The 22881-nt window shown below is 50.4% G+C and overlaps 6 protein-coding genes across 6 annotated transcripts; 3 read left to right on the top strand and 3 right to left on the bottom strand.

Moving 5' to 3' along the window:
* Positions 1-260: 260 nt before the first annotated feature.
* Positions 261-4815, top strand: N7482_004388 (uncharacterized protein; the record flags this gene model as incomplete). Its single annotated transcript, XM_056686513.1, has 4 exons — positions 261-302; positions 354-639; positions 700-4134; positions 4190-4815. The coding sequence occupies 4 exons, from the start codon at positions 261-263 to the stop codon at positions 4813-4815; spliced, it is 4389 nt and encodes a 1462-aa protein (XP_056545255.1).
* Positions 4816-7084: 2269 nt separating this feature from the next.
* Positions 7085-8780, bottom strand: N7482_004387 (uncharacterized protein; the record flags this gene model as incomplete). Its single annotated transcript, XM_056686512.1, has 2 exons — positions 7085-7281; positions 7346-8780. 2 exons carry the CDS (start codon positions 8778-8780, stop codon positions 7085-7087), a joined length of 1632 nt encoding a protein of 543 aa, XP_056545254.1.
* Positions 8781-9703: 923 nt separating this feature from the next.
* N7482_004386 (uncharacterized protein) lies at positions 9704-10684 on the bottom strand (the record flags this gene model as incomplete). Its single annotated transcript, XM_056686511.1, has 3 exons — positions 9704-9917; positions 9988-10407; positions 10530-10684. Coding segments are annotated over 3 exons (789 nt in total), but the record flags the coding sequence as incomplete, so codon positions are not given.
* Positions 10685-11242: 558 nt separating this feature from the next.
* Positions 11243-13887, bottom strand: N7482_004385 (Zn(II)2Cys6 transcription factor domain-containing protein; the record flags this gene model as incomplete). The annotated part of the gene is made up of 5 exons (XM_056686510.1): positions 11243-11776; positions 11848-12146; positions 12196-12426; positions 12506-13778; positions 13849-13887. The coding sequence occupies 5 exons, from the start codon at positions 13885-13887 to the stop codon at positions 11243-11245; spliced, it is 2376 nt and encodes a 791-aa protein (XP_056545252.1).
* A 231-nt stretch (positions 13888-14118) lies between these two features.
* On the top strand, positions 14119-18742 carry N7482_004384 (bifunctional urea carboxylase/allophanate hydrolase; the record flags this gene model as incomplete). Its single annotated transcript, XM_056686509.1, has 16 exons — positions 14119-14189; positions 14248-14367; positions 14432-14705; positions 14766-15057; positions 15114-15542; positions 15600-15895; positions 15952-15970; positions 16040-16171; positions 16310-16343; positions 16397-16648; positions 16714-16866; positions 16925-17261; positions 17316-17472; positions 17533-17962; positions 18029-18432; positions 18492-18742. The coding sequence occupies 16 exons, from the start codon at positions 14119-14121 to the stop codon at positions 18740-18742; spliced, it is 3651 nt and encodes a 1216-aa protein (XP_056545251.1).
* Positions 18743-21120: 2378 nt separating this feature from the next.
* Positions 21121-22551, top strand: N7482_004383 (putative integral membrane protein; the record flags this gene model as incomplete). The annotated part of the gene is made up of 6 exons (XM_056686508.1): positions 21121-21276; positions 21335-21371; positions 21423-21490; positions 21562-21935; positions 21994-22061; positions 22127-22551. The coding sequence occupies 6 exons, from the start codon at positions 21121-21123 to the stop codon at positions 22549-22551; spliced, it is 1128 nt and encodes a 375-aa protein (XP_056545250.1).
* Between the last annotated feature and the right edge of the window lie 330 nt (positions 22552-22881).

Here is a 22881-nt window from a genome sequence, read left to right as displayed (position 1 = left end):
GGCCCGAGCGTCCCTCGAACTTCCCCCGGAATTGCGCTGCACAGCGCTGTCCGGCATTTGCGATGAGATTCACCCGTTGTCGCATCTGTCTATGATCTCTACGAAGGTCATCTACACCTGATGGGGTTGCCCCTGCTGCTGTGCGTCTAGGGTACTTGCTGCGGAGCATCTCACAACTGGAAATGACTCCTCGAATAAGCCTCGATTCACCCTCTCTCTATTCGTGCCTGCTTCCCGGGGCTGTCCGCGACCGTTGAATCATGGACTTTCCCGGAGGCGCCACCACCAACATACATCTAATTGTAAGCATCTTAGCCTGAAATGCACGGCAGGCAGCTGATCGGAGACTCTAGGATGGCTTCTCCACCATCTACTGGCGAATCTACACGGAGGAGTCTGGCATCACAACTCATCCCCAGGAAGGGCCTGCCAATGGCTATACGATATTGAAACATCTCGGCCGTCTCAAGCATCTAGAGGCTCGATTGAGAAATATAGCCTGTTTAGCATCATGCCCAAGGCGGCTAGGCTTGTGGGTGTTCTCACCTACCCCAACCTTCGAGAGTTTGGGGCCCGTGTATGTCACAGATGGAGACATCGAAACCACGAAGATCTTTGTGGATACAACCACCCTCAAAGGCAGGCTACTCACTCATATAGAACCATGATTGGTATACATTTTGCTAATTCCCCCAGCAGTCTCGGCATCGGGAAGTATCGCATGCCAAGATTTGATAAAGGGCCTCTCGTCGGAGACCCAGAATCAACAAGGATCTCAACCTGCACCATCACAAAGGCCGCAGCAATCTCAACCCTCTGCGCGGCGATCTGATGGATACAGTAGTTCAGCTGCCATATACGCCGCCTTCGTCTCAGCAGTCACCGGTGCTTTAAGTCTCCATCTGGTTCGAAACTATGGCGCTCTACCCATTGGATCGCGAAGCCTCTTTACTGCAGTGGACAAGACTGGATATGAAAGTCCGAGAATCGATAATGAGAGCTTGTTCTCTACACCTAGCCTGACAACACTAAGTGTTCAACTGAATGCGCCGGGTACTTTGACCGTCTCGACACAGACAATCCCCCAGGCTGGCATTATACGATTATTTAGCCCTCATGACGATATATCAGATATTTTCCGAGTGCAACCAGGGACTGATCTCTGGCTATGTCCCAATGGAGCTATCGCAAGACTCGTCACGGCGAATATCGAACCGCCGACAGTCCCTTCACCTGGCTTTCCTAGCTCGGCAGATACCACTGCGAAAAGGACACAATGGAAATGGGACGTTGTGCAATGGTTAGCCAATTTCGGATTGCAGATTGATTCAATCGACGAGGAACCCTGGGTTGAGGTGGAGGTTTGGGAACCCTTCTTTGCAAGACTCGCTGGAGATGCATGGCGCCAAAATGACGAGCCCCAATCTGCACTTCCGCTAAAACGCATGCTTTGGCCTGCAAGATTCTGCTTTAGGAGGGCTGTTGCGTCGATACGGTCTTCTTGGCCCAAGACTCTTCTTCCTGACCCACTCGAATTCGCGGAGCAGTGGTCCCCAGATGTCAGTCAACTGAAACCCAACCAAAATCCCCCAAACACTCGAGCATTTGAGGAAGCGCAACTCAAAGATGAGGACATGCGCTCGCCGAGGGTGGATAACGGGGAACATATTGAGAGCCTCTCTCGAATGGCGCAATATCCAGACCTCCAACATACCAACTTGGTCTACCCTACTCCACCCGACGGAGCTGCGGCAATTGGAATCAATAATCTAAATCCATCCGATATTTTTCCTGAGGACAACGATTTTCTCTCTCCCTCTGTGCCTCAGGAAATCAAACCCCTTCCAAAAACCGAACTCTCCCCGCAAATTTGTATAGGTACGGGGCGATATGATGCAAGCGACGATGAAGATCTCTTTGGCGAGATGAATGACAAAGACTTCGGAACCAAGGGAATCACCGATGCGGACTTCAGCTTCTTTGACGATCCAGATCTCGACGACATGAATGATGATATGCAGGTTGACCAGGCTCATGAAACGCCACAGGCTACAATGGAAAGTACACAGTGTGAGGAAGAAGTCGGTTTGGGTGATAAAATACCTGCTGCCATTGCTTCACCAGAAGCCACCAAAGCTGAAGAAGTCCCCAAGCTGGAAGAACCTCCTCCTCCTCCTCAAATCAAGCCGGATCCCGAACCAGCCGATGGTCCGATGGAATGGGAAAAGCCCCTGCGGCCCTCTCCACGCCCTGCCAGCCAAACCATCAGTCCTCCGCTAAGTCCTGTGGAGATTAAAAAGATTCTTTCCTCAAGCTCTCGGGCAGGGGATCGCAGATACAGTGAAGGGGATCATCAACAGGGTCATTACCAAGCTGTCACTTTCGGCAGGAAGCTGGGAGACTGGAATCAAAAGTATGGGGCGACAGGAAAGTTTTGGTTCTCTCCCGGGAGTACGACAGAACCTTCAGCGAAAGACTTGGATGCGATTCCAACCGTCGGCTTGCCGCATCGTGGTCGAATTGTGAATTCTGCCAGCAATAAGTCTGGTGGTAACAATGCAATGCAGGCTGTCATAGACAGCCGCTACCGAGAGTCCTCGGGTTCCAGTGCCTGCAGCAGCGATGAAGATGAAGACCCTGATGAGATTCCTTCGGAACATGCGTCAACCCCGGCTGTACCCCCTCAATTGAAGAGAAAGCGTGCTCCTTCTGAATCGGACATTCAATCCGCTGCGTCTCCAGCCAAATCCCCAGCTGCCCCCGATGGGAGCGCGGGAAGCAAAGTCGAGAACACCACATTTCTGGGCAACTTTCTTGCCAGCTTCTCCGATTGGAGTTTTCCTGGTTACTTCTCGGCTCTTCAAATTCAACAACTCCCCATCCTTCTTCGGCGTGAAGAACAGATTCCCATCGCTCAATTACTTGTCGATCAAATTACACAGTCATCACTGGATCATCCACTGGGTGGACAGATTGGATTATTTGCTCTTGAAAGTGAGGGCACGTCATTCCGGGAATGTCTCGAAGATGCAACCTTCTTGGGTCACATCGAAAAGCTCGATCTCAAAGGATACATGTCGTTGCAAGAAGACGTGGTACAAAACTCTTCGCAGCAGCCCACCAAGGACTCGGTGAGAGGCACTATTTCAAAATTGCCTGCGCCGCATCTACGGGTTCGTCGTGGCAAGGAATATTTGGAGACTCTTCCGCCTGCCATGTCTTTCTGGGAGACGTTTGGTTTGGAGCCGGCTCATGGAACCAAAGACATCTCGGCTTACTGTATTCATCCTCAAGCTGCTGGGAAAGCAGCGGACGCATTCCTGGATCGATTTGGCCTTTCCTATCAAAGCTGCAACTTCGGTACTCACGCCCGAGGGAACCAATCGTCAGGATTCAACCGAGGTCTGAAGGAATGGGCCTCGGAGTTGTCAGGCTACGCTTCCATGATGCAGTCCCTCCTGAGGCTGTGTGAGGAATTAGGTTCCAACCTGTCGCAATCTGCTATACCCAGCACGAATACTTGTGTTGTCTATATCATAAACCCCTTCCCTCATGCAGCAGCCCTGGCGGACATTTGTGCGGCTTTCTGGAATCTTTTCCAACAACTGGTTACCGATGCCGACTGTCGACAGACCAAGCAGGTCAATGAGGTTGCTCTGCAGATTATTCCGATGGATTTCATCATGTCAGAGGAGTCTATAGTTGTGCCAACTCAGACTGAATATCTGAATCTGGCTCTTGAAGTCTATAGCCGCTGTCGCCTAAAGGACGCCGATACCAACCCTCTACTCTGTGCTCCGGCGATCCTGCTAGCTGAAAACCTACCCAAGAACATCAACTTCCGGCTTGCCCCCGAGAAGGGATCACCATTGCAAGATGGGCGAAGTCTCCATATCGCGTGCTCCAAAAGCGCTGACCAGCGCTGGGTGTCCGCAGCGTGGTCCGATGGAACAGGATGCCTCCAGACGACCATGTCCTATTGTCTTCGCTATCGTAACAGAGGCTCTGCCAGGACGATTGCTGAAGTGCGCAATGAGATTTGGGCTACCACGAAGCACATCATGGATAAGTTTGAAACTCGGTGGAAGGTTGTGCTCGTCAATACCGAGCCGATGGATCCGGATGAGGTTGACGGTAAGCTACGAAGACACCATTTTATAGGCGATTTGCTGTCTCTAACTTATAACAGGATGGACCAATCTAGCTGAGCAACAAAACAAGATGCGACCGGGATCCTTGGAGCTGACCATTGTGACCGTTAACACTCTCCCCGATCTCACCCTCAACACTCCTGCTTCCCCGATGAGCACAGGCGTTGTCAACCCTCACTTCTCATCTACCCCTGTCTCAACACCCAACCCAAGTGTCAGCATTGCCTCTCCCGAGCAAGCTGGCAATGCTCCAACCCCAAGCGCAGTCTACAATGCGCCCACACCTACCGAACCGTCTCTTGAACCCGACTCTGAGGCCGTTCTCACCGATATCTACGACGATTCTTGGGCAGTCGTCCTCTCACACCGCCTCAACACCTCTCCCCATGTCACCGAACTGCGCCCCGCTCTGGCTAGCGGGTATCTGCTTCGGCGCAAGGGCGCGACCGACAGCGAGGGCGTCTTCTCAATTACCGTTAACCTTCTATTCTCGCAGCGCCCTTCCGTGTCTCACGAGAATGTTCTCAAGGATACCTTGTCTATGTATCGGGACTTGGCATGTCTTGCTCGAGCACGGGGCATGCGCAGTGTCCAGGGCAACACGCTGCCCTGGCATATCGTGACGGCTCTGCGAGCCCAGGAGCTCCTGAGTTATGTTTTCTAAGCGCGGAGACGAATCCTTTATTGCTCGTTTTGTTTAGCGGTGTTTCAGGTTGTATGGTATAAGAAGCGTGAACAGCATGGGTGCATTTTATGCGTTTCTTGTTCAGGATTAGGGAAGATACCATTGGCGGCATGGCTTCGATTTTCGTGGACGGGAGTGGCATGGCATCCATAGTATAGAGTCGTCTTCTGGCTTCAACCCCTTTATCGAGATTCCTTACTTTACGTTCTTTCTTTTGTGGTAGGCTACGAATTCGATTCGTTACTAGTTTACGTTTGGCTTCCTTTTGCCATAACGGCTCGTCAGTGATGCATATTTTGTTGATGAGCATCGGGTGGCCCAACCCCGCCCACCGTCGATCAAGCCCAGGGAGTATCCCAGCGATTCTCAAAGCTACATCATTCTACCGGATATGTCTGGTTTCAGGTATCAGCAGGGCCCATCTATCGGACCTGCCAGTTCCATTCATCATATAAAATCATGTATCTCGTCCCATGGCCGCAGAAATATACCAGGCAGACCATGTCCATCGGAAAATCTTCGTGAAAAGTACAGCCGAGAAAATAAAAGAAAACAAAGGAAGCATATGTATCCATCAACGCCTTAAAGCACAGAAATATGTCTGCAAATTGTACAAAATGCATGCGCAGGGACCGTGGAAAGGAGACGCTCGAATCAAGCTCGTCGCTGTAGCAGTCGGAAGTCGTGAGGGTAAAGGGGTATCGTGTCTTTTTTTCTGATCGGGTTCTCCAAATTGTATGGGATTCGTGGAGTCAAGGCTAAGGGGCGCATGCGATTGACGCCAGCGACAAATTGGATTGACGGCGGTCATTATCCGCCGCCATCACTCTCCTCATCGACAGCTCGCTTGACTCCGAAGGGACCGAGACGGTTCTGCATGGCGTAGATCGTGAGAGCGACGAGGGCGAGGAGGATGAAGAGCACAATGATGATTATCGCGATGGTGATGTTGCGTTGCACCATCTTGACAAGGGAAGTCCCGCGAGGGTCGTCGGCCGGTACGTTTGGGGAGGGTTGGAAAGACGCAGCGAGGAAAGAGACCGACGCGGTGCACGGCGGTCGGTATTATGAGAACAAGTTCGATCGCTTCGCTGCCCGATGAGGTGGAGGGCAAGCAATTGTGATTGGTAGGAAATGGCAGAGCTGAGCTCAAAAGCTTTTGTTGTTGCTTCGTTGGCACTCTGTTGGCGTAGGTGGGGCTGTATACTTCCAAGTATACAAGCGGCGGTGAGGTTCGCAAAAGTTTGTTCAATGCACCACCCCTTTGCGATAGAAGTTCCGGCAGCTAGGGTAGAGCTGCTCAAGAACAGGAGTATGGGAAGGAAAAAATATTACACCTGTTGGAATGTGAAGGGTTTTAAGGAAAACCTGATCCTCCCAGCCATGTGTTTTATTTATCGAGGTGGCTGGGGAAGCTGAACGGAGTCTGGTCGGGCGGGGCGTGGCGTGGCGTTGGGCGCTAACCGCTTGGGGGCGGATGCTGGGCCGGAGATGCACCATGATTGGCAACACCGCTCTGCTTGAAAGACGCCTCCTTTTGTGGAGCGCTTCAGAGTCTACATGGCGAGGGGCTAGTGGAGAGCTCACGAGCATGTCGAACTGGGAAGGGTGGGGCTAGAGAGCCGCATCGCGCCTCGCGCAACAGATGATCTGACTTCTTTACTAACTACACTCCGTGGTCTCCAGTGACCGTGAATTACGGAATGCAGTTTAGCGTGCTCCTGCCCTTTACAATCCACGTCCGATAGAATTACTTCGCCCGTTATTCCCGTCCGACTGGGATTTGTCTGATCTGTAGGAGCTCACGAGGCGATCAAAGCGGCACTTCATCCTCCCTAGAAGCTCTACAGGCCTACGACAAAGATTTGGAGACTTCAAAATGCTCTCTCCGCTTGAATAACGTCGAATGTGATCGAACGTGTAGGCCTTATCAGCTTTATAGGGATAGAAAGCAATGCGACATCAAATAATGTGGTTAGGTGTGGGAGGTGGTACCATACTTAGACTTGCGAGATGTCAAGTGTGATGTGATAGCCGGAAGATGTCAAGAGGGGAACGGAAGACGAGCTTTCATGATAAAGGGTGCAAGACGACTCAAAGGTAACGGGAACGGCCTGCCTCTAAGAATTAAGGACCACGTGTGTTCTATTGTCAAGTTCAAATTAAAAAATGAATGTACATTATGCCACTTTATACAGAAAATCAAGAGATGATATTCTGCACTCCCCAAACATATCCCAAAGTAGGGTCAGTGAGCAGTAAGTCCGTGGCTTTCAACCAGATTCCAGTAGGATTTGGCAATGGATGTCCGAGCCGCTTTCCCAATTTTAATCCATAGCAAACAACCACTCCAGAAAACTACCCCCAGCACTGCAATCAGAATAAAGGTATTCTGCAGCCCCATGTTGGTAATCATGGGATTGACTGCATATGCAAAAGCAAAACCTAGCAAAGTATTGTTAGCTCTTTAAAGAAGAATTGTTTGATCTGAGAAGGCATTGTGACCCACCAATTGTGTTACGGATCAGAATAACAGTCACAATCGACTCTCCAGCTAGCTCCTTTTGACTGTCAATGATATAGGTAATGGCTAGGCCAGATCCCATCGGGAGAGTGATGCAGATGAAGGCTATTCCGATGACCACTCCAATCCATGGAATATGGTGGCTCGCCCCAACGCCATAAAGAAGGCAACCTAGAGGATGAGCGAGGAGTGGAATCAAAAACATCCAGAGACGGTCTTCGGGTTCCTTAATACCATGTCTTCTTCTAGCCAGCCTGATGGCAAGGATATCACTCAGCCAGCCGCTGAAGTAGCATCCAATCGAGACTCCTATCACACTTGCGAAGTAGGTAAGACCAATCTCCTCCGTGGTAAAGTTGTAGGGGGCACCGCCCAGAACTTCCGCCAAGGAGCCTCCCAAAACATTGTACCAGGCGAGAATACTTCCCACCAGAAGGCCGGAAAAGATATTCGTGGGGAAGCATAAAAGTCGGAAGGAAAGAATGATTGACCGAGAGAAGTTGAAGGGCTGAGAAGGATATCTTAATCCCCACAATTTCAGCTTCTGCGCGTATGTTTTGATTGGGTAACTCTCTTCAGAGTCGACAGGAGCAACCCCTGGACTGTCTGGCTTTTTGGATTCGGATTCAATTTTGCCGTCGGTGTATCGCGAAGACTCCAGAGTGCTACTGTCTTTGGGAGTGGAAAATATCGGTTCCTGAATATTCACTTGGCGGAAGAACATCGTCTCTTCAAAGCAGAAGAACGTTGCAACTGTGAAGCAGAGACAGATAATGGCCAGGATATATTGGATCCATCTCCAGCCAAACCTCTCAGCAACAAAGCCACCAGCGATCGGTGACAGGAAAGCACCGCACCACAAAGTCCAGTTGTAAATACCCATGTGGAAACCTCGATCATGGGCAAAGTGGATATCCGCAATACAGAGCTCGATCAAGGCTTCTTGAGGTGAAACAAAAATGCCAAGAAGAATTCGATTGGCGTACCATTCACCCACCGAAGTTATATACGCAGACCAGATCTGCAACAGCGATGACCCCAGCATGCCAACCAACAGGACCGGCCGACGACCAAAGTCCTGCGCAAGGTTTTGGGTCAACAAAGTGCCCCAGCCCATGAAGAGATACATGAGGCCATTTCCTGTGCTGAGATCTGCCACGGAAATACCCGTGTCCTGGGAGATCAGGAGATAGGAGGATGACAGACCGCTGATGAGGGCGGCCGCGAAGAAGCACCAGGCCATTTGACAGGTGCTGCTGAGCAATTTGCGATAGCGGGACCAATTGAGAGGGTCATCGGGATGAGAACTTGGGAGAGGAATCAGGACGATATCTTGTTGCTCTTTATTATGTCTCAGGCGCAGGGTGTGGTCTACATCCACCTGCTGGACCGTTCCGGGGATGGGAAGAGGATCGTGCATATTTGCTGATAGGCGGAGGTAGTGCAGCTTTTCGAGATACTCAGTCCCTATACCTATAGGTATCTTGCTGCGGGAGTTCGTTTCGATGGTATCACCAGAGTCCAACTTTATAGACCCTCGGTCAAAATCGTGATTTGATTTGAACCCTATTTTGGAGGAATTAGTGATTTTGTAGACCGGACATATATAATCTTGGTGCATACCAAAATATATTGCCAGAATCCTCTAGTCTGAATTTTTTTTTGCTTAGGATGCCAAACGCATAGAAAAACAAAGAAATCGACTCTTTTAATACGTGTGTCTTATCTGACTTCTCCAACTCCGTTATAACTTCAGCGTCCAATTAATCACATAGAGTTCTTAAAATGGCTTATCATACACGGCCGGAGAAGGATAAGAATAAACCATCCGACCGATAGCGGCTGTGGGGGTTGAAATCTAACAGGGTTTTGACCATATTGTTGGGAGCGAAAGTTGCCAAGTGATACCCCGCAACGCGTGGCCGATCTAATTCCATTTCCTGACGTTATCACCCTGAATATGGATCTCGGGATCTCGTTGGTGGAAGCTAGAGTTGGCTACTGGATTCGAGTCACTTTGATATTAATTGATAAGATGCGGAGACAGAGCTGTCCAGTCGGATTTCCCCATTTCTCGGTTCGACTCCAACTAATCTTTCCCCGGTATCCGACTTGTGGCCAATCAACATTGTGGAGTATTTGGGGTCATTTGCAGTTGGGGTAAGTGGGGGTCATAAACAACGTGGGATAGTACTATGAAGCTCCAATGATTTAGACCAGTTGGCTTGTCGTCACTGAGGTAAGGAGCCCGCAACAGGATGACAGCAGAAGAAAATCCCAATTTAATTATCACAAGTTCTTTCAATCCTGCAAGGACCAAAATAGGTTCATTTCTCTATTTATCTACTTGTTGGGGAAGTAGGCCTTGTTGAATTTGTCGACAGCGGCTCGTGTCTCCTTCACCAACTCCAGGCACCCAGGAACGTCGGAATGACAACATATGGAGATGGGATGGTCCTTGACGGGCAGTTCACAGGTTGATCCATCGATTGCAGAAGCAGTGCATGTTTCCATCTGCTGTGTCACGCGTCTTCGGACCTCGGCAAGATCCCAAGCCCTGCAACAGTGAAAACAGAGACAACATTAGACCCAGGAGTAAGAACAAGAAGATGAAGGGAATGACTTACTCCTTCTTGCGCTCGATTAGGAGAGAAGCATCGGCGTTGTACTTGACATCCGCATAAAGCTCCGCGACGAACTCGAGTCCTAAATCTTTGGCGGCCTGTTCCATACAAGTACCCGGAAGCCCAAACACCTTGACATTCTTAGGGATGCCCTTGAAGACGGCCATCGAAGTCTCATAGTCTCTGCAGCACATACCATAGAGCATCCCGTGGGGCTTGACATGGTGAAGGGGAACTTCCTCCCGGTCTAAGAAACCCTTGAGTGCTCCAACTTGATAAACAGTGATTGCAGTAAGTTCATCTAAGGATAGTTTCATTTCACGACGGCCAAAGCCCTGGAGATCTGGTAGGCCGGGGTGTGCTCCGATTTTCACGCCGTGTTGCTTGCAGCTGCGAACGGTTTCCATCATGATGAGGGGGTCCCTAAAGGAAAATGGGTGAGTAAAACGCCATCATGCTTTCGATGTGAATTCGCGTAACAGCTCCAGCGACCGATTGGCTGTCGCGATTCTGAGGGTCGGACAGAGTAAAGAGAGAGGACATACGAAGCATGGAAACCACACGCAATATTGGCATGATCAATAAATGGAAGCAAGTCTTCATCTGAAGTGATGGTCCAATTACCAAACCCCTCTCCCAGATCAACGTTGATCAGGGCTTTGTGCTTGATAGGTCCCATAATGGTGCTTGGAAACTGTCGCTCGATCGTGATGAGTGATGGAAGTTACAAGTGAGACATTCCAAGGTTCGCTCGGGAAGTCCTTCAATTAGGTAATCGGCTTTGGGTCAAATCGTCCGGAAGTGAATAAGATAGTGAATATTTCAGGAACAATGTAAATCAAGTTGGTCAGATTAAAAGGTCATGCTCTTGCAGATTATCTTATCTATTTACTTGACTCGTAGAGTCCACTTTTTGGGGTCGGCTCGGAATCAAGCCGCTTTCCTGCATTATCCGGTGCCGACTCAATTAACCCACATGTAATTTGTTTTCCGTTTACGACCTACAAAGATCTGCGTTGTGGAAGCAATGAATGTCACACGAGGTTCACATGCAATCAAACACACTTTTGTTCTGGCCTTTGAAGATGCTAGAAACGGGTGTGCAAAAGCACCCGATCAAAGACACAGTGGCTTCTTGTCTTACGGTGGAAAAAGAAGAATATACATGGAATCAGGACGAGTGTAAAGCTGACTAATTTGGTGTGGTTTTTTATATACAAGCAGCCATATATTTTCCCTAGCTATGCCAAATCAATGTTCAATGGGCCGGTCCAGCGCTTTCAAAAAGACCATCAGCAGCGTCGCTGAAGAAGAGGGGATCACTTCCACCCACGAGCCCCAGAGTTGGAAACCAAGGCATGTAATTGAGGTTTACCTGAGAAAATTGATCGTCCCACCACGTCGACCAGGCATCAGATTGCGGGTCCTGGTTAGCATCTGAACTCGACCGGTTGAGATCCAAGATATCGTTGTCTTCAAGATAAGCTCTAGCCTGTATACCTTGAGGGTCATCATGTATGGTCGATCGATGTATTTCATTAGAAACCTGAGAGGCGTCTGCGTTATGGTTTGACAGGGCTGCTGACGTTGGGAGTCTGACGTTACACGTTTTCGGAGTGCTTCGCTGGGTTAGGCGCGTCTGCAGTCGACTAGCGAGGTTTTCGAGAAGATTGCCCCAGCGCGTACTCAGGTGTGTATCATCAATTGCAGAGTCACGAAGGCCAACAGCAACTCGCCGAACTAGATCAAGGGACATGGGTATGTTGACGTCGCTGATTCTGGCCGCGCAGCACTAATTCCACAGTTTAGCACAATAAATCAAATATAAAAGACCGGACAATTGAAGAAGACGAAGTCACTTACTTTGAGAAGAATTAAAATCGCTCCGAGAATCCTTGAGTATGATCGAACGGGAATATAGGTTAAGCTCCCATGTGGAAGTAGATCGTCAAGCACAGTTCGTAGTACAGTCCGAGCGGCCCTAACAGTTACTCTGAGATGCTTCTCCTCTTCTGTGGAAGCACCTCGTGAACAGCTCTCTAGTCTGCTACTTGTATTGTCACCGCAATTTCGATTGATTGCAGCTTGCAAAGCAAGACCGAAGACGCAGACTTGGGCATACTCATACTCAATGGTCAAGATATATCGCGTCTGCTTCGCCACTAGACTCAAATGAGCGTTGATTCACACAATTCCATGGTTGATACTTACACTTGGCATAATCGAACTCAATAAGCGATTGGTTCAGAAGTGGCTCAAGACCGCGAACAATCTGAAGGTACTCTCCATTGCGGATAATTTCCCCTGTATACCTCGGCGACACAAAGAGAAGGTCGTTTGCATTCTTCATAATAGTTGCGACGCGCATCCAGCATTCCGTTGCATCATCATTCTTAATGCTGGGGCTTGGTTTGGGAGTGCATTGTGTCGGATTTCTTCGTCCTACAGTAATTCAGGTTTTTTGTCAGCCTGAATCTTTCAAAAGGATCGCATGGGGCCTGTCTGCTGAGAGTGTGTATACCTGGCCGACCCGGTTGCTGTGTCGCGTAAACCCATATCAAGCACCGTATGCGGTGAAGTCTCTCTTGGTCACGAGCGAGCTTCAGATGGTCATGGCCAATTTCATCTCCTTGCCAGAAGGATCTATCTTCGCAGAAAATCCCCATCTCGGTTGCCAGCATCAAAACGGTGGAGAGCATGGAGTGGCATAGGCGATCTGATCGAGCGAGCCAGTCATGTCCGGACCCAGGACCGTAATACCCAGTGGCACAATCCCTCTTGTGCAGTCTCTTTGGCTCTGGAATCACGATTGACGACATATCCTCATCCGGGGGCGGAAAGTGGAGGGCCCGAGGATGCCAATCCAGCAACAACAATAATGCTTCGCACGTTCCTAACGTGCGGAACCCATGCGACCAACTGTCCGTATATGCCGGTCGCGGCCCTTTTAGAGAAGGAAATTCCCCCACGAACAGGTCTTCCGACCAAAACAATCGCGAAAGCATCCCCTGTAGATATCTCCAAATTCGATCATGAACAATATAGGAGCGCGCGACCGCAGCCGGTCCTGACCACTTTCGGTATCGCGACCCAATCATCAATATGACGATGGTTAACACGGGCTCCTCCTCGATCAGCATCGCGTGCTGGGAATGGCATCGATAATATTCCGGCACAACAGGCGAGAAGGCAGACTGGAAGTTGTAAAAATGATCAACCATATCCAGCGCCTCCTCTGCCGTGAAAAGCCCACCACGGACAAAACGTAGGTTTGACCAGGCGCAGAGGGCCTCATCGGTGCCTTCGTTGGTGTTGATGTTGGTATCGGTATGACTGCCTAGAGGTGAGTCACTCGGATGCGGTCTGACGCTTGGAGGACGGTTGGTCAAGGGTAAGCCATCAATCGTCCCCTTTTGAGCCTCACTGTGCTCACAAGCCTTCGATAGCAATGTCAACGCATCATGGTAGGTTCGGGGGTGACCCTCAAGCAAAGCTGTCGCAGCTCGTCCATTGTCCGGAAACTTCTGGCCCTCCTCTTCTTGTAATCCAGGAGTTAGATTGCTGTTATACAAACGTGCCGCATCGGGGAAAGAAGTCGCAGGTTGAGATCGGATGGGCTCTGGCACAAGAGGTGATTGTGCTTTTCGCTTTGTGGACGCATTCTTTCTTATCCTCGATGCGGCAAAGAAACATTCTTTGCTCTCTCTGCGGCATCGCGCACAGGGTGGTTTACTGGGGCAATCGACAGATCCCAGCTCGCAGCGCACCTTTTTCTCCCTGCAAGGCTCACAAGCCTGCGTCCATTGTCAGAGGATCGCCAGAATAACGCCGGGGGGGGGGATTGAGGGGTCAAGCCCCACATACCTGGTACACTCGTCGGTGTTTTTCCGCAGGAGACGACATGGAAGGCAAAGAGATATGCTAAAGGATCCGAGCCGGGGATATCCAAGCTCTTTATTAATCCCCGAGGTAAGCGGTGTTTTCCGGCCAGTCGGATGCCAATTACCCCAACGCTCGGAACTTCCCCTTTTGGTCTCGTGATAAGCTTATCTGGGGATGAACCCCGGCCGAATAAAACTTGGATATACTAATATCTATTTGCAAGTCCCCGGAGTTTGATACAACGCCGTCGCAATGGAGAAATTGAAGACTTTGCTGATCGCAAATCGCGGTGAAATCGCCGTTCGTATCATCAAAACAGCCAAGTAAGAAAGAGGTCCATCGCTTATCGAAGCAGCCAAACTGACACTTACTCTCCAATAGAGAGCTATGCGTCCGTACAATTTCAATCTACACGGCCGCCGACGCAACGTCACAACATGTTCTGGCGGCAGATGAAGCGATCCTACTACCGGGCGATGATTCTACCGCATACATCAACGGGTTTGTTCCTCGGTAGTGTCAAAAGGCTTGGTTTATGAAACTGAGACAAAGATAAATCAAATAGGAATGAAATCATAGAAATCGCGCGTGCCCATCAAGTTGATGCCATCATCCCGGGCTATGGCTTTCTGTCGGAGAATGTGGAATTTGCCCAAGCTGTCGCCAATGCCGGGATGGTTTTCGTGGGCCCAAAGTCCGAAGCCATTGAAGCTTTCGGGCTGAAGCATCGAGCACGGGAGATCGCTGTGGCAGCTGGCGTTCCAATTGTTCCCGGGACACAGGGACTGCTCGTTACAGAGGACGAGGCAGTGGAAGTGGCGAACGAATTAGGATATCCAGTACTACTCCCTGCCATTCTCTTATCAGCTGCCAATGCCTACTAATTCGACTTGTTATAGATCATGCTGAAAGCCACCGGTGGCGGTGGTGGTATGGGATTGATGATATGCAAATCAGTGGAAGAGGTCCGAGAGTCTTGGACGCAAGTTCGCTCCCGAGGAGAAACGTTGTTCAAAAATGCGGGCGTTTTCATGGAGCGTTACTATCCTGAGAGTCATCATATCGAGGTTCAGGTTTTTGGTAATGGCCTAGGAGATGCAATTCATATCGGAGAGCGAGAGTGCTCAATTCAACGCCGCCATCAAAAGGTCGTTGAAGAGTGCCCCAGCCCGTTCGTGGAAAACCACCCAGGTCGGTTACCAATTTTCTATTGGATTGCGTTAGCACCTTTGGCTGACGAGAATCAGGTCTTCGTGAAAGGCTCACCTCTGCGGCGGTTGCTTTAGCCAAATCTATTCGCTATGGATCTGCAGGCACAGTCGAGTACCTAGTCGATGACACATCGGGAGATTTCTTTTTCTTGGAGATGAACACTCGTCTTCAAGTCGAGCACGGTATCACCGAGCTCTGTTACGGGGTTGATATTGTACAGCTTATGCTTCAACAAGCCGACCGGGAGTTGTGCGGTCTCGGAGGTCTGGACAAGGGCTATCTGGAAACTTTGCAACCAGACAAGCCTTCGGGCTGTGCAATTGAAGCTCGTGTATACGCAGAGAACCCTGCGAGAAACTATGCTCCCTCTCCTGGATTGCTTCAACATGTTGGATGGAGGGAGATGAGCGGCACTCGAATTGACACGTGGGTCGTTACTGGAACTCGAATTTCCACATATTACGGTCTGTCGCTTAATTAAAGATGTGATCTGAAGACATGAACTGACGTGACCACTTTAGACCCTATGATCGCAAAGGTCATGGTACATGATTCCAACCGGACAGCGGCTATTGAAAGATTGGGAGATGTCTTGTCGCACTCAACCATCTGTGGACCGCCGACAAATTTGGACTTTTTGCACGCCATCATTAACTCCAGTAAATTCCGCGCAGGACATACATTGACCAACTTCTTAACCGATTTTGAGTTCACGCCGGCTGCGATCGATGTCATATCACCAGGGGTGTATACAACAGTACAAGACTATCCAGGACGCCCAACAGCGGGGCGGGGAATTCCACAAGCAGGGCCAATGGTAAGCTGGAACCCCTGAGACTTGAACCAATTCATCCGCTTACATCTGGATACCAGGATCCTTTGGCATTTCAAGGTATACCCATGACCTACGTTATGTGCTGTGCTGTCTGCATGGAGTTCTGACAATATATCTTGCTTGCAGTTGCCAACATCTTGGCTGGGAACCCTCCCAACACCGAAGGCCTAGAGATCACATTGAAAGGGCCGGAGCTACGTTTTCTAGCCCCTGCTTGCATATCTGTCTGTGGTGCTCCAATGGACATGTCACTCGACGGTACGGACGTCCCAATGTGGACGCGACTCTATGTCAAAGCTGGTCAAACCTTATCAATCGGAAAACTGAATGGATCCGGAGGGTGTCGATGTAGGATATTCTCTCTATTCCGGGTTTAATCTGCTAACTTGCTCGTAGCATATCTCGCTGTTCGTGGAGGCTTTCCGGCAATGTAAGTTACGACTGAATATTTCTTCTTGGCTCTAGAACTAATTATATATGCAGTGCCCCATACTTTGGGTCAAAGTCAACCTCCCCTCTACTTGGAATTGGTGGGTATCAAGGAAGATCGCTCGCCCCGGGTGATATGTTGGCCATTTCGAAGCTCGACGGAGTTGCGGGAGAGCTGGAGATCTCATTGCCCGCCCATTTGCGCCCCGTATACTCCCGTCACTGGGACATTGATGCCATGGTTGGGCCATTCGATGAAGGGTATATCGTATCCGAAGATATCGACATGATCTATAACACCGTCTGGTATGACATTCCCGTAGCAAGAGTGAAGAATGCATCATGGGACACTACTAATTGCTTCATAACAGGGATGTTTCGCATAATGCCACGAGAGGTGGCATTCGCCTTGTTGGACCTGCTCCCAGATGGGCAAGGGAAGATGGAGGTGAGGGTGGACAGCACCCTAGCAACGTTATTGAATATGGGTACCCGAACGGAACGCTGAACTGGACGGGAGACAGGCAAGTCCTGGTTCCAAATGCCTTGACATTAATCCACTTACTCAACTGACCATTTCAGTCCCTGCATCTTCCCCGTGGACGCCCCTGATCTTGGTGGCTTCATTTCCTCCACGACGATTGTGAAAGCCAGTCTATGGCGTATGGGTCAACTGAAATCTGGCGACACTATTCAATACCGCAGGGTATCACTGAAAGATGCGCTTCGTGCTCGAGCTGAGTTGGAACGGTTTTTGGAAAGTGTCTCAGCAATTGTAGCCGGCCAATGCGATATTGATAGCGTCGAGCCAATCTCCAATTCCACCTTGCCAGAATCAACTGTTTCTGGAAACTGGGGAAAGGCGTTGATTTACTCCACCGATCTGGGTGAATCCGGAATTCCTATGACATTTAGACAGGTAAGAGATAGTCCAGGTTACTGTGCCCATCAATTTCTAAACCGCCACTGGCAGGGAGGGGATGAGTTCTTGTTGGTCGAGTTTGGCGATGGAAAATTTGATCTCAATCATCGCTGCCGAGTCACGGCATTGGACCAAGCCCTCAAGAAATCGCAAGAGTCTGACGAAGGCTTGAGAGGCGCTGTGTACAAGACCACCGGATGCTGCAATTGTGCGTTTCCCCTTCAGGCTCGATCATACTGGACTTGAACTAATGACTGGCCCATTCAAGCACTCGTAATCCACTACGATGGTCTAAAGCTCTCCCAGGATAACCTTGTCAGACTTTTGGTATCGTTACAAAAAACGATCGGCGATCTCAGCAATTCCAACGTCCCAAGCCGAAAGTTTCGTCTTCCCATCTGCTTCGAAAGCCCGGCTCAGGAGGAAGCTGTCAAGCGATACATGGAGACTCAGAGACCACATGCTCCATTCTTGCCGAACAACATGGACTTCGTGGCCAATATCAATGGCATTACGTATGATGAATTAGTGGATATTTTTCTTTCGGTCGAATTCATGGCTATTTGTGTCGGGTTCTTCTGTGGCGATACAATCTGTCTCCCCGTCGATCCCCGCTATCGGTTGACATGTCCCAAGCAGAACCCTAGTCGCGTGTACACCCCAGAAGGAAGTGTCAGCTGGGGTGGTTCATGCATGAAGTAAGCATTCTCCCATACTGCGAAAGGGGACGATCGAGTTAACATGCTAATTCTAATTTTCCACAGCATCTACCCCGTTGATTCCCCTGGGGGATATCAGATGACGGGCCAAACCATTCCCTGCTTCGACCAACTGGGAGTCAAACCCGATTTCTCACCGAGTCAACCCGGTCTGTTCCGTGACTTCGACCAAATTACCTTCTACCGAGTCGAGAAGGAAGAATTGGAGCGTGATTTGGCGCGTTTCCGGTCTGGTCGTTATAATTTCCAGTACGAAGATGTCATTTTCGATATGAGCGCCCACAATCGTCTGCTTCAGCAAACTAGAGACGAAGTAGCGGCATTCAAGTCTCGCCAAGCCACTTCGCAGGTGAAAATGTTAGCCATGGAAAAGGAATCAATGGACAGGTGGATGGCCGAGAAAGCGCAGAATCACGTTCCTGCTGATGAAATTGAACTCCTGAGAGAAGGTGAGCTCAAGATCTCGCCACTGATTCAGCACTTGAAAATATTAACCGAAGACCGCCAGACCCTGACATTCTGACATTGTATGCTCCTCTCGATGCAAACGTGTGGAAGGTGAACGTTTCCGATGGCAGTGTGATCTGCTCTACGAAGGTTGTGGCCATCCTTGAGGCAATGAAAATGGAAGTCGCCGTCTCCTATAATGGGGACCAGAGGGATGGTCTTGATCAATCGTTCAAGATTGAGAAAGTACTCGTCCAGCCAGGTGATACTGTTCGGGCCGGAGATGCGCTTGTATTTTTGAGACACATTTGATGTGAGGGGTTTCCATATAATGAAGTGTAACGGATGCGCAGACTCCTACGATTCATGTTAGAAACTATGGTATTGGCATATGAACATGTATGTACTGTAGAACCACTTTTACGACCTCGGATACGCCATTTTGACGCTCAATCAGCTGGCTGGAAGGGCCCAGGAACCGAACTCAAAATGCAATAGTGCGCGGCCCCCGTTACGGACAGTATAAGTAAAGATGGGCAAGCCGCATGGAAGAATCGATGCCTAATCTCCCACCATTAGTGCGCCTGCACGGCTCAAGTCCCGCTCAAGTCCCAGGGCCGTGTTCATCAAATGATCAAATCACTCAAACTCAGTCTGCGCCTGCCCTACGAATGGGGGCATGGTAGTCCCACCCGCTCCTTCCAAGTGGCTGCATTCTCCACGGTTTCCCACGCTTTCCGAGCGATCGCCGAACCTCCCTTTTCTTCGGCTCCTATCGCCAAAGGCAGTGCCACTGAAATGGTCCAGCAACAGTGGAGACCCAACTCATGCAGATCTTTACTCAAGATGAGCGGACTCCGGGATCGCCATGCCAGCCAGAGTCAGAGCCAAGGAAGCCCGTCAACCCTCGTGCGATCCCGGCGCGCGCTCTGAACGATGATCCGTCAATCAAACGGTAAACGGGACTCGAGGGCTCGGGGGCTCGGGGGCTCCCGACTGCATTGCCATCATGGAGTCCAGCATGGACATCCCGTCTGGAAGACTTGTGCGCATCGTTTGGACAGGCGGAACGCAGGGCCCGCAGGAGACCTGGTGGTGATCGACACAATGGCGCGACAACGGGGTTGTTGCGGTGTTGCTGTAAGGGCACACCGGCTGTCAGCGCCAAATTCCCGGTCGCCCGGGGAAAAAGATGACATGACAAGGCCACAACATGAAAGCACTCCTGCAGACGGGATTCTCGGTCATGTCTGGCACTCTCGTGGCGCCTAGGCCTGGGCAGCCTGGGCGGCCTGGGCGGCCTGCAAGTCATACAAAAAGTCAAGGCACCTGGCGCAGATGTTTATTTACGCCCTCAGCCACCAACCCGGAGTTACTGCGCTATTGAAACCTATTGGCAGCCACCCGAATCCCCAAGATGGGGTTGCGGGCGGAAAAGACGTCTCCGTGCAGGGTAGGGCATTGTTCCCGTGGTTCCGGACACAATGGGCGTTCGCCACTGTCAAGCGAGCACAAATTGGAACTCGAGCTAACGCCGCTAGCTTGCCCGATGGTCGCTTTACCCGCGTCTGGAAATGGGGTACGCGGTTTCGGGGACTTCCCTCGAAACCCGATCCCGGGATTACGCTAGTGAGCCCACCAATGCTGCGAATCGATCCTGCTCTGGACATCGGACGGCTGATCCCGCCTTAGGGGAAAAATGATGTCTCCGTGATCATACGGTGAATGGGATTCCCCGGCCAGCAGTAAACACCAAACACAATCCTAAAGCCCTCAGCATGGTCGGTGTGTGTTAATGGCAGCCAGTGGGATAATTATGCTCGCACTAGGGCGCGGACATTCCATGGATCGATGAGGGTACCAGCGACGGTACGAGATGTCAGTGCGGCAGCAGAAGACGAAGCGCATCGCGTACCTTCCAGAGTCTCCACTCCAACCTGGACTCCATTGGCAATTGCCATTTCTACTTACTCCAACATCCTCGTGCACCCGCAGCTCCGCACCGCATCGGGCCCGCATGTTTTCCCCTTGTGGATCTAGAGCGAACCATGCACGCCCCTCGCGGCTCATATCCGCCGCTCAAACGGCATCATCCATGGGTATTGCCCGGCGCCGACAGTCCAGAACCTCTGATTGTAGAGGCAAAAACTCACGACTGGTAGGCCTCTGACGCGGGCCACCTGATCATCACCGGTATTCTTGGTAGATCCCACGCCGCGCTGCGATAACCGAACTCTGTCGGGAGTTTTCCCTGCGTGGTTTGGTCGAAAACGGGGTCGTCTAAGTTTTCATACACTCGCGGACCATCCTGCCAAGATCAATGTCCATCATGCAAAACCACTAATCTCTCCTGAGTTTCCAATAGCCCTGTTCTTGTCCCTAAGCTTATATGCGAAACCCCCTCGGTGGCTGCTCAGTGGCTACGAAAATGGATCCCCCTACACACCAGCTAGTCTGCTTCGGTGTGCTTTTCCAATCGAAAGATCTGCATCACTTGCCTCATTCAGTGACACTCAAAGAGGGGCCGGCAAGCCATCCCCTACGATTGCGCTTGTGTGCCGTGGCCCCGGACAGGGATTGTTATGGATATTAAAGGTAGTGGCGCTGGCTCGATCTTGGTATTTCCTCAACCTGGATTCTCAGTTCTGCTGTCCAGGCTCAACCACAGTCTTTACCGTCTACATGCAACAATGACTACACACTCCACCACTCGTGGCCGCTCGGCCCTGGCCGTCAGCGCCGTCTTTACAACCCTGGCGACGCTCTTGGTGCTGGTTCGGATTTATACTAGAGCCTTCATGGTGAAGCAAATGGGGGCGGATGACTATGCTATCTGTATCGCCCTGGTAAGACTTTCAGACTGGCCACTATCTCCATGAACCAATTGACTCATATCGGCTCCAGGCATTCTCATGGGTCTTCTTCGGGATGTTTATTGGGGGTACGTTGGCAAACTCATGTTTGATCATGTCATTTTCTAACGCCTGATTAGAGGTCTTCCACGCCATGGGTGAACATTACATCCTCATCCCAGCAGCAGTCTACAAGGCGCAGATGATCGTAAGTTCACTTCAGAGCAGAGCCTCATCCGAAAATCGACGCAGTAGCTGACTAGTTTGGTCCACATCCAGTACTTCTGGATATCGATCCCAATGTACCAAACTAGTCTGATCGCTACCAAGATGTCGATTCTTCTGCAATACCAACGAGTCTTTTCAACGCCGCGAATGCGCCTCGCCTGTAACCTCCTGATCGGTTTGCTCGCTGTATACGGAACATGGACAGTTGTCACCGCTTGGGCCACCTGCGTACCTCTCGCCAAGTTCTGGGATCCATCTGTGCCCGGTTTTTGTTTCGACAAAAAGGCGTTGTGGTTCTCGAACTCCGCCATCCACATCTTGACGGATGTCATGATTCTGATTTACCCCATGCCGGTGCTCAAGTCTCTGCAGCTGCCGAAGAGACAAAAGTTCGCCTTGATGGGTGTCTTCGCGCTGGGTGGATTGTATGTTTTTGCAGCGATGTTCTTGGACCGGAAATCACAAACTAACCATGGACTACAGTGTGTTGATTACTAGTATCCTGCGTCTTCAGAGTCTGCTCGTGATTGCCAACTCTACCGACCCAACCTGTGAGTCTTGCTTTCAAAGTACCAGCCTATCCCAGAAACGTGATCTAATCAAAACACCCATGTAGATGACAATGTTGGCGCTGCCGCCTGGTCCGCTGTCGAATGCAATGTTGCCATCATCTGCGCGTCCCTCCCCAGTACACGCGCATTCCTCTCTCGACTACTCCCCCACGTCTTCTCCACCGGCAGCAACGGCTACCACAGCAGAACGACCCGCCCATCACGCACAGGCCGCAGCCATCTCACAGCCACCAACACTCAAATGCAAGCATCCATCATCGGCGGCCGCGATGCTGACCATGACTACGATCTTGACAAACTTTCGCCCTCGGAGTCGTCCTTCCGCAGCTATGATAAACGGCACAACGCCCAGGCCCCCCTCGCCGGCATCAAGGTCACGACTTTTGTCACACAGGAGTCTTCCTCACATCCAGTGGCGGATGATGACACAGGAAGCACGAATGATCTCGTGCATAAGCATGACTTCTAATGCTGCTTTATGATCCACATGTTGCTTTTGTATGGTCGTTCATTTGAGTCGTTTTTCATGTTGATATCCCCTTCTTGCCTTCACTTTTTACTTTCTCTTCCTTTATTATTTCTTTATGTCTCTTCTAATGGACTTTATGGGGAAGGGGTACTCTCGGTGGAAGTTGCCAGGTGGACCAATTTTTGACACCCCTGTGCAAACTTGACTGGGCACCCACTTCTGTTGATATCATTAGCCCTGTACATGCCACCTCGGGCCTCTAGCTACAATACAGAAAATTTTCACAAACAGTGAATTCAACAATTAAGCAAATATGGTAATTACATAAAT

Source organism: Penicillium canariense, assembly GCF_028826845.1.
Source record: "Penicillium canariense strain IBT 26290 chromosome Unknown utg000002l_segment0_segment0, whole genome shotgun sequence".
NCBI lineage: Eukaryota > Fungi > Ascomycota > Eurotiomycetes > Eurotiales > Aspergillaceae > Penicillium > Penicillium canariense.
This window is presented reverse-complemented; position numbering and strand designations above follow the sequence as displayed.